General features: G+C 32.5%; 1 protein-coding gene across 1 annotated transcript; it reads left to right on the top strand.

Moving 5' to 3' along the window:
• Positions 1-306: 306 nt before the first annotated feature.
• Positions 307-2,281, top strand: LOC108462687 (probable lysophospholipase BODYGUARD 4). The gene is made up of 4 exons (XM_017762607.2): positions 307-817; positions 927-1,285; positions 1,540-1,739; positions 1,856-2,281. Exons 1-4 carry the CDS (start codon positions 439-441, stop codon positions 2,169-2,171), a joined length of 1,254 nt encoding a protein of 417 aa, XP_017618096.1. The 5' UTR covers positions 307-438; the 3' UTR covers positions 2,172-2,281.
• Positions 2,282-12,143: the final 9,862 nt, after the last annotated feature.

Below are 12,143 nucleotides of genomic sequence, written 5' to 3'. Positions count from 1 at the left end.
TTTAAATATTTTAAAATTTAAAATTTTTATAATTTTATGATTTTTAATAATTTTATGAGGAAATATTAAATTTAACTAAAATCTATTATTTGCTACTATTTAATTGATTTGTTAATTTATTTTAACAGTCAACGTGATTAATAATAAAACCATTAATGTTTTTATCAACCACAAGAAGGGAATGTAAATTTAATATAAAATTTTAATTAATTTTTTACATTTTCTAAACAACCTTTTGACGTATAATGGTATAAGCCATAACTAAATAAATAAATTATAATATAATACCTCCTACGTATTAACCAAAGAATTTGGAATAAGCCTCGTAAGCAACCATTAAGTAACTTTAAATACCCTTGCTTAGTTGCCTTGGTTTATTGTCGAGTACTCCACTTCTCTTTTCTTTTTTTTTTTTTGGCTTGAAAAATTCCCAGAAAAATGGAGAAAAAAATGAAAGCCCTCCTTGATACCATCACCTTTCTTGTATTTCTTTTCTTCGACTTTGTTGATGTTGTTCTTTGTGTGGCATACAAATTACTCGATGAGTTGTTTGAAGCTAAACCCTTTCCATGTTATTGCGGGAAAAAGTTGGAGACGAAGGAATTGTCAGAGACCTTGTTTTGGAGGAAAAACGTTTTCCGAGGAATGGGTTTCCTTAGTTTTGGGAGGAAAACATGTGAAGCTGTAAAGAAAAGAGATGATGGAAATAGAGGAGAGTTGGTGAATAGGTGGTCAGATTGTGGATGTGGTTCCTGTGTTTCTTGGATGAAGAAAAGTAATCAGAAGCTTCATGTCGTTGTTAAAGAGTTTCCACAAGGTTACCTTGTTTAACTGTTTACATAATTTTTCAAATATTCACAAAATTTCTAACTTCGTCTTTCTTTTTGAGTCGAAGAAATATTGATGCCTATATCTTTACATGACAGTAAACAGTGAGGATGGTCCAAGAGAAGAGGCAACTACTGAAAATGTGATATTCTTACATGGATTCCTTTCTTCTTCTTCATATTGGACGCACTCAGTTTTCAAGTATCTATCTGAGCCTCTAAACCATCAAATCTACAGATATTTTGCAGTTGATCTTCTGGGATTTGGGAAGAGTCCAAAGCCAAATGATTGTTTATATACTTTAAATGATCATGTGGAGATGATTCACAAATCTGTAATCTCTGCATATGAGTTGAGCTCTTTCCATTTGGTGGCACATTCCATGGGTTGCAATATTGCTTTGGCATTAGCTGCAAAGTACCCAAAGTTTGTCAAATCAGTCACTCTTGTTGCACCTGTGAGTAGATGATCAACTTCTAACTTTAATTAATTTTGTTCAACTGGAGTTGAAATTTTGCATGGATTTATGGGTAGATTGTAAATGCTAAAAATTAAATTTCACCTCTATTAAGTCATCAATATGAATTTGATATAATCATAAAACCAAATATTTTTTTAACTATACAAATATTAGTTGCACCCAAAAATTAAATTTCACCTCTCTTTTTCTTATTTCTTCTTCTCTTTATTTATTGCATTCTATACATGTAGCCATACTTTTGTGATTCAAATGATGAAACAAGTTCTTCAATAGCGCTCAACACAGTTGCTAAAAAAACACTATGGCCACCACTAGCATTTGGTAAATCAGTTATGTCATGGTATGAACATGTGGGAAGATTTTTTTGCTTCCTTATTTGCAAGAACCATACCACATGGGAGTGGATTTTCAAGCTATTCACTCAAACAAGGTAACAATTTAGTCACTTTTCATACCATATGTAAGAAATGTATATTTAATGTCTATTTCAATTATTTTATTTAAATTTCAATACGAAATGTTTCGATTTCGTATCTTCGATTTCAGGGAACTCAACTTCATGGTAGTAGATTTAACAAGGCACACCCATCATTCAGCATGGCATAGCATGCACAATGTGATATGTGGAGGATCAAAGTTTACGGATGATTATGTGGGAATTTTGATTAATGCCAAAGTAAAGGTTTGGGTCATCCATGGTGATCAAGATCTGACTGTTCCATTAGACTGCAGCAACAACTTGAAGATGAAATTCCCTCAACTGAAACTCATCATTGTTCAAAACGTTGATCATGGGACTGTCATTTTTCATAGAAAGAGGGACTTTGTTAAGAGTTTACAACATATTTGGGCAACATCTTAAATATGGTAAATCATCATTTTAAATACATCTATTTAAGGGTTGAATTATCTATTAGATTTGGTGTAAATTTAGAAATAAATAATAATTTTCTATTATTATTTAATAATAAATTTTTAATTTAAGCTTATTTTAAATTTTAGGATATTAATATGAAATTATTTTTAAAAAATAAAATAGGCAATTGGGCTAGCCGAAAATTAACTTGGGTGAAAGACAAAACTTTGAATTCTAGCCTGACGGGCTTGGGGACAAATCTAAAATTGATGCTGGACCGATTTGAATTCGTATTCAATAATAATGAATATTTTTTAAAAAATTACTTTAGAAATATTAATGTAAACATTTGTTTTAAATTTTTTGGCTTAAGATTAACAAAAGTCCTTACTAAAAAGAAAATATAAATTAAACTCTTAAAAATATTTATCTTATCGAACCTTTATTGATAAAAATGATATCATGTAACTCCTTTCATTAATAGAATCAAACGATGATCGTGTTGATAATTAATGATCAGTAATGTGGTTAATCGAATTCATCTACTTACATCACGTGTAATATTGATGATGTGTCAATTTATATTTTAAATAAAAAATCTATCCAGGTAAATCATTTACTTCCAACCGTAAAAAAAAATAAAAATAAAAAGGAGAAGAAGAAGAAGAGAAAGAAAGAAAACATTTAGAAAATCAAAATATTAATTGAACCAAAAATAAAATGGTTTTCTATCGAAGCTTTTCCCTTCTTCATCCCTAACTGATTTTCACATTTCTACATTTGTTTTCTTCGTCCTTTCTTCATCTTCTCTATCTAACTCTTCTGTTCGATTGGATGCTATCAATCACTGTTCCGTTACTATTCTTCAGTGCATTGTTCCTTGAAAGTTCGAATTTTTCAATGGGTACGAAAAAGATTTGAGTTTCGAGGGTTTTGTTTTTGGATTTTGGTTTTCATCATTTGTTTTGAAAATTTAACCTAAACACTAGATTATTTGGGTTGTTATTTATTTTAATATTGGTTTTTATGGTCTGAAATTACTGTTATTATAGCTCTTTCAATATGTAGGGCTACAGCAATGAGTTCATCTTCATACTTCAACCCAACGGTAGGAATGTCTAGTGAAAAGTTTCATGGGATTATAAAGGAGAAGTTGTTCCTGCTATAGTGAAATGATCTGATTTGGATCACATGAAAGAAGAGGTCTAATACAGAGAGAAGGTTCTTTAGTTGTCCAAACTATAAGATAAGTTGATTGTGGCTTTTTCAGATGGTATGATAAGCCACTAAGTAGAAAGGCGAAATTTTGGATTTATGAATTGAAAAAAAGAAAATAATGAGTTGAGAAATTTTAGTCAAAGGCTAATTGATGAAAATATGTAATTGAATAGCTAAAATCTAAATTGAAATCATTGGAGAAGCAAATTAGTACATCTATGAAAAATGCACAATATTTTAAGAGGATGATGCTGTTGTATTGTAATGGAATTGTCATGGCTTCTATTAGAACCTCGATTTGCTATCTGCCTAGTTCATTGTTCAAACATATGTTCAGATAAAACAAGTTCAAACAGAACACATGTAATAAGCAAATAAGATTAGGAGAGAAATAAACACGAGATTTGTTAACATAGTTCAGAAGAAGAGAACATATAAGTTTAAGAAGAAGAACTAGAGAGTAGTATCAAAAGAAGAAAAACCATCCAGACGAACCCTTCTCACCGTATATATATCCAGTTCCCTTTAGTGGAACTTAACAAGTGTCGATTGTATCAAGAATTTTTCCTAATAAATGACCTACAAATTTCGAGAGAAATATAAATGAGTATCTTGTACGAATATTACTTGACTAGTCAATTCAGTTGGCTCTCAATCAGATCACATTACAAAACCTAATTAGCACAGTGCTAAGCCAAACTAAGTGTACTATACCTTTAGCTGTGATTCTCACTAGGCTTACTCTTCGTTTGTCATACTCTTTTCTTAAATAGCAGAATAATCTGAGATAAAATCTTTAAATACTTTTACGATGGATGTATTATGCCAAACTCTATTTCGCCAGAAGACTGTTAATTGGCGGATTACACCACGCCAAATAAATGATTTCACATCTACACACCTTCTTCTCGGATCTGCCAAATTTGGGGTGTGACACTACTCTTGGCTGATTCCCTTACAAGACTCATCAATTGTCAGACCACTAGTAACATTGTCTCTTCAAATTAGTCCAAACAATCATAATTTCTTTGAAGAACATAATATCATAATACAAGCAATAGAATTCTAGATAACATTACTGTGGAACCTTAGAAATTTCAAGTTTAGAAATTTCAAGTTCGCTAAGCACTTACACTACATCATATTCCAACACATAAGGTTCCTTGCCATGATAGACCACTAAGGTGGATTCATCAGTTGGCCACTCTATCTAGAATTCTATCAGAAGATCTCACATAAGGCAGACTAACATCTCACCACTTGGTCATTACAAAATTCACTCTATAGATTTTCCAAAGAATTCACTACAAAAGCTTTCCAAAGAATTTGTATCAAAGGCTTTCTAGAGAATTCGCCATAAAGGCTTTCCAGAGGATTCACCACAAAGGCTTTCCAGAGAATTCATACAAAGGCTTTTCAGAAAATTTATCACAAAGGCTTTCCATAGAATTCACCATAAAGGCTTTCTAGAGAATTCGTGTTTACTATCCCAACGGACCATCTCTATGGATGCCATAGGGTTTTTCCTACATGGTTTTATACATTCACACATTTTTGGTGTATTATCATATGACGCCATGACCATGGACTTTCCATAGATTTATTTCGTTATCTTCCAGTCCAGTTAGCATCATAGCTGACCAACAAGAGGCTACACAATAAATCTCCATTTTTATATTGATCTACCTGTCCGGTTAGCAATGTATCTGCCCTAACAGAGGCAACACAAACGAATCTTTTTCTCACCACTTTACATAACTCAGAATTGTCAAGTATTGGAGCCTATAACAGGAAAGTATTGGGCAATGACTACACACACCTTAGCAACATCTTATATCACATAACATCATATCATGTTGCACATTGTTTACCTTATTTACGTATTTGTAGATACTTCTCAGAAACAGATATACACATAATTTCATGACATGCAATAGTCAGGTTTATAGACTCACTAGATACTCACCTTTGTCTCGGCCTAAAGCTTCTGCTTCAACAGTCCTTCTCGATCTAGCAACAGCAATTGCTTAAACAATCATAAGATTTCCATTAGAATCCCCATTACAATCGTTTTACTAATATTTCAACTACGAACGACCCCCATGCAAAGCCTTTCTATAACACTCTTCCCTCAAAGCTGTAAACTTACCAGTAAGCTGAATCATCTACTCATTAGACGAGATCTTAGTCCGATCTTAATTAAAGAAGAAGAAGAGAATGTTAAAGTTCAAAAGAAGAACCTAAACATTAAGCAGATAGATAAATCATCTGAAATTTTCTTTCCCATACATATACTCTCGATCCCCCTGATTTCCCTACCAAATTCAGGGTAGATACAAGAAAATATGGCGAAGGTTACCCTTACTGTTGACTAGTCATGGGGAGGGTCAAATCAATCTATTTGACTTTCTTTTGAGAAGTGGGCAGCCATGCTGCTTATGATGATTTGATTAGATGGCTTGTTTTAGTGTACAAGCAATCTTTCATACATTTTGCTCTTTATTTTGATCTCTGCTTCTATTGATGTAAAATCCTAACAACTCCCAACCAAACCCGATACAAGATCAAATTGAACAATACCCACGCCAAGTGGGTGTACTTTATCTTGGTAGAGACTCACGTTTGGGATGGTCTTAAAGACAATTAAGTCTCTTACAGCTTCCTCATACACTTGACAGGCTTTTAGTGTTCAGACACAACTCTAGGGCACACTTCCTCATAGGTGCACGCTTTCTTGGGTGAAATCCTTCTTCACTTGAAACCAGGGATTTAAATTGCGGTTGCGGCCGTGTTTTCGATAGCGTTATGCTTATCGCATTCTTGAATATAACGGATGCTATTGCGATCCATCATGGGTAACGCGGTCATGAATTTTTTTAAAATTAATACAACTTATTGTAAAACATAATAATTATAATTATAATTATAAAAAGTCACTTTTAATGATTTTTAGAATGTTTTTAACACTTATGAGCTTTTATTAATATGATATGAGAACACAACTTTTATAATCATTAATTATTATTATATTTATTTATGAATTTTCTAAGAATGTTATATTAACTAATAACAAAGTAAAAAATTGGAAATATAACATTTATCATATTTAATAAGCTTGAAAGTTTTATAGATAAAATAATTGAAAATTTATACCGAGAGATGTCTTCAATATTTCTTAACAACTTTGAAGTGGTGAAGATATAAACATTCTAGGCTGCAAAAGGAAAAAAGGAATAGATAAATGTATAGATTCTTATTAATTATTCCTATTTCCTACCACTTATTCTCACTCTCATTCTACTTTCATATATAGTTTAACATGCTTCGATTCTTAATTATCTTTTCATAAAATCTACTCCATTCATTTATCTAAAGGTATATTTGAAATGTTTTAATATCATCAAAATTAAAAACATTAACAAAAGTTTTTTTTTTTAAAAAATATACCTTACAAATAATGGTAGTGGTACGGCTTAGTTTTCACCAATTAGTGGAATGATAAGGAGGATCAGATCTTTCACCTTCACTTTGAGAGCATTCTTGATTTGATTCTCTTAGCCTTTGTCCAAAAATATATCCAAAAAAAAGTAACGTTTTCACCTTGGTTTTCATATAATTGATATGGAGGATATATTTGAGGAGGAGGATACATGAGACGTGGAGGTGTATGATGCATTGGTGGTAAAAGATGCATTTGAGGATGGTATGGCACACATTATACAGGCCCAAATTTGCCTGAGGCCCATAAATTGAAACCAAAATAAAAATGTAACAGTCCATTATTTTTTACAAGACCCATTAATAGCCCAAAATACAACAACAAACCCTGACCAAACTAAGCCCAAACCTAGGGGCCCAAAAGGACCAAAAACTAAACCAACTCAGAAACCTTAGGGTTTTTGAACCTTCATCGTGCTGCGCCTCCATGTGTGCCCTTAGGGCACACACCGTTCAAGGGTCTACTCCTCTAGCACTGCTTGCATCAAAATGGCAATCTACAGCCCCGTTGACTCCCTGACACCTGCGAAAGAAAGCAGAAACAGAGCAGAAAGCTAACCAACAGTAGCAAAAAGTAAAAGAAAAACTAATATTTTGTAATATTCATTGGCTATAAAGGCCATTCCAAAACCAATGTATTCATGGAGATTTTTTAATACAAAAAAAGAACAGATAATTGAATAAAAAAACACAGAGAATATCAATCAAAAACAGAACTTAAAGTTGAAGAAGGTGATTTTTTTTATTTACAGATTTATTTCAAACAAAACATAAAAGAAAATAAGAGTCAAGATTTACCTGTCTTTTCGCGTCATGCCACCGTTGGAGGCTCCCTTTGTTCATGAAAGCCTTAGAAATCCTTTAGGGTTTTGATCAGGCTCAAGAAAGGGGGTATGCGAAGGGTCAAAGGGCAGAGAAGGGCGTCGGCCAAACTGTTTTCCTTCCTTTTTTCTTTTTAGGCTTTCGCCTTTTGATCTAGGTTTAAGGTTAAAAAGGGGCTAAAAAGGGATATTTTTGGCATTTTTCGACTACTATGGATGATGGCACCGTCGCTGGTGACCGACGACCGCCACGGTGGCCGATCGTCAGAACCCTAGGCTAAAGGTTTCAAAGAAAAAAGAGGTTTCAGTCTTTTTTAAAAAAAAAATAAAAGGCTGAAAAAAGATTTTAAAAAAAATCTAACTTAAATAGGAAATGCAAAACGGCGCCGTTTTGGGCCGAATTTTCAAACGTCAAAACGACTTCGTTTTGATGACCCACGGTGCAACCGGACCCGATTCCAAGATCCGCGTGTTTTCTTAGCGCGTGGGTTCTTGGCGCTTTTAGTCCTTCCGCATTTTTCATGTTTTTAATCCAGTCCTTTTTGTGTTTTTTTAATTTCTACCCTGTGATTTTTATTTTGTTTCAATTTAGCCCCTCAAAGAACGATGCGTTTTAGGACAAGGAATAATTTCCCAATTAGTCCCTCCTTCACGCAAGTTTTATTTAGGTCCTAACCCCCCTTTTTCTTCTTTTTAAATTTACCCATTAAAGTTTACCCTTTTTTTTTTTTGGTCCTTTTACCATTTAATTCTTTTTATTTTATATTTTATATATTTAGTTTTAAATACTTTTAGCATTTTTATTTCAATATTTTATTTACTTATTTTATCTAAATTTATGCCTTTAAGTTCATTTTAATCCCAATTTAGTTCTTTATTTTATTTTTATCCTGATTTCTCCCTAAAATTTTATTTAGGCTTCAATTTAGCCCTTCTCATATTCATGAACTTATTTTATTATGATTTAGACACTTAATTTTATTTTAATGTCAATTTAATCCTTTTATTTAATTTCAGCTCTGTCTAGGTTATTTATTTATTTATTTTATTTTATTGTTTTGTTTGTTTATTTATTTACTTACCATTTTTAAATTTGGTTTTGGGTATTTATTGTGCATTTTATTTTATTTTATTTCATTTTATTCTTTACGTTTATTATCGTTATTTTTATTCTATTATTTATTACTTATTTATTTATTGTCTTTTTACTTTCAAAAATTAGATTATTTATTATTATTACTATGTTTTATTATTGTTGTTATTATTAGTATTATTATCATCATTATTATTGTCCATTCATATATTTTATTACAATTTGGACCCCTAATTCCATTTATATTTTAATTTAGTCCTTTACCTTCAATATTTCATAAATTATTTTCCTCTATCTTTATTTATTTATGTATTTATTTACTTATTTCCTTGTCATTTTATATTTAAAATTGGTATTGTCCTCTTTTCTTTCATGTGCATATTTTGTAACCCCATTACAATTATTATTATTTATTTATTTATCTATTTTTATATATTTTTAAAAATAAGATCATTACATTTTCTATTTGTACATTTTATTCATTTATTATTATTATCATTATTATTTTTATCTTATTTTTCTACTTGGTCATTTCTTTTATCATTCTCGCATCATTTACATTTATGATCGTCATAAGGCATATAGCATTTTATTTTATCACTTTATTTATTTTATACCATGGATTAATATTCTTACTATTGTTATAGCTGCATTGAAATTATCATAGCATTTCTTTATTCACTTATTATATGTCATTCAAATTTTCTATCCATATAACCATTTTAAAATCACTACATCATGCATTATGTTTAAATATAATTAGTCGTTTTTATATTATACCCCAAAATGAGATAAATATCTATCGTTTTAACATTACACCTATTACTATTCAAAACAAATTTTCAAAAATAGACAATGTTCTGTATTTGAAAATTCGAGAAGTCGTACCCTAACTTATTGGGTTTCGATTTTTCTCGTTGAACCTAAACAATCGAATATCCTTCTAGAATTAAAATATATAAGTTCTAAATAAAAACAAAGGCAAGCTCATTCTCAAAGGTTTACTGTGTCGCATCCTAACTTAATGGACGTGACATTTTGCTATCTCGATACGAGAGGGTCTTTAACATTCGTTTTTGATTTATTCAAGCAAAAATTTTAAGTAAAGTTAATGAAAAGAAGGATCGTATTTCAAATTCTTTTCGAGTTTTTAAATTTCGACATTAAGACATCAATTAATTAATTAGGTACCAATTTTGGGTGTTACGAGGGTGCTAATCCTTCCTCGCACGTAATCGACTCCCAAACCTATTTTCTTGAATTTCGTGGACCAAAATCATCGTTTTAGTAAATCAAAGTTGTTTATTAAGTTGATCAAATTGCGAGGTGATCCGATCATACCTCATAAAAAAGATTGGTGGTGACTCCCATTTTCGTTTTCATTTTCAAAATAAAAAGTCGACCTTTTTCAAAAATGGTTTTGAAAACCATAATTAGGAAATGGTGGATAATAACCATATGGTTCTGGATAACCATGTGAAAGTTGAAAATATGAAGGTTGTTCTAGTGGATAAAAACCTTGAATGCTAGTAGATGAATCACTATACCCAAGGTTACTAGAACTTGATCTCCTACCAGATGAAGAGCCTATAGAAGTATGCTTCTTGCCTTTTCCTTTTGATGGAGCTCTAGGTTCACTTCTATCTCTCTTAGATTCAGGAAACATATTTCCATCAAACTCTGATCTATTACGGAAATGTCTACTAGTGGTACCAACCCCATATTCTCCTCCATGACGACTAGAAGACCTAATTTCACCTCTATCACCACTATGTCCATCATCCTCATCAATTGGACTTAAACCACCACCATCGGGTCCATCGCCACTCTGACTTGGAGTTAAACTAGAACTTGAACGAGACAAATTTTGTTGTTGAGATTGATCAACATCCATTTCATCATCAAAGGTATCCACAAGCAACACACCAACATTTTCAATATTTAAAAATAGATTCTTTTTCTCATGAAGCCATTCTGATAGTGGATCAACATCTTCAAAGATATGATCAAGACTGATAGGATTAAAACTAGCGTTTATATCATCAATGCTTATTCTTTTTTGATGCCTTATTTGAAGCCTCATATTATAATAGGTAAACACTAGTTTCTTAAGTTTTTTATACTTTAACCTATTTCTTGCCTTGGTGTGAATATAACTAAATGTGCTCTAATTTCGTTCGCAATTTGATGCAGAAGTTGTTTGACTAAGCACTTTAATTTCTAATTTTTGTAATTCAGGAACACATGTGCCATATATTATCCACCAAGCATGTAACAACCCAAGTTTTAATTCATGTTTTGATTAAATATGACACACAACTGTGTATCTGCTTCAGTAGTTAAGTGTTCTGGGTGTGTGTGAGAAGTCTTGAGTTTAAGCCTTAGCTTGGGAAAATTTTTGTATTTTTTTATGACTAAAGCCCTATCCCTAATCAGTAGGCTTATATTTATTGGTTACAAAAACACATCAGGATGGGCTTGATGGTTTGGTGGTTAAGATGTGTGAAGGGGTAATGGAGGTCCTGTGTTCGAATATCAATGGAATCGATGAGTGTAACATCTTTTTGCTTCTGGATGTACTAGGCGTGTGGAAGAGTTTGAGGGGAGGTGAAATTCTGATAGTGGGCAGTTGTTGAGAGGATATTGTGGGGGTGGGGGTTAAACTCACCTTTTGACATTTTTTCCCCCAACTCTGCTGAATTTTTCCCCTTGATTTTCCCCTCCCTTTTGCCGAAATTTGCCTTTCTGTTTCTTTCCTATTTTTAATTTCACCTTTAACTCGTATTGGTTGCACAACGTAGTTCACGCTTTCGGTAAGTTTCGGATTTCATTTACCTTAAATTATTTCTTTCTCTGAATATTGATTAAGAGGGGTTTCGGTTGGTTTTTAGGTGGTGGTAGAGGGGTTAGAGATCAGCCATTACCATTTTAAGGGTGCGAAGTTCTTCGTCTCGATCGAAGGTGAGGTTTTGATAGAGTATCAATGGTCAGTATTGTTATGTTTTTTATTAAAAGACGATTTAAGTGGCTGAAATTGGGCTTTGGATTGTCGATTTTAGGTTTTGGAGTGCTCGGGAGTGTTTAGGCATCAATATCGACACAGGTTTGTACCTGAAAACACAAAAAATGAGAATCGGCAAAAGTCAAAAAATGAAACTATCGACGTCACACCGGCGTGTAGTCGCCCGTGTGGTAAGCCGTGTGGTAGCACATGGGCGTGTGATCGATGAACTAGGCCATGCACGCATGACACGGACGCATGACACGGCCGTGTAATGCTCAGTGAGGTCATATGCCAGACACGGGCTCAACCAATTGGGCCGTGTGGTCCATACGGGCGTGTGGGCC

The sequence above is a fragment of the Gossypium arboreum genome, chromosome 13 (genome assembly GCF_025698485.1).
Source record: "Gossypium arboreum isolate Shixiya-1 chromosome 13, ASM2569848v2, whole genome shotgun sequence".
NCBI lineage: Eukaryota > Viridiplantae > Streptophyta > Magnoliopsida > Malvales > Malvaceae > Gossypium > Gossypium arboreum.
This window is presented reverse-complemented; position numbering and strand designations above follow the sequence as displayed.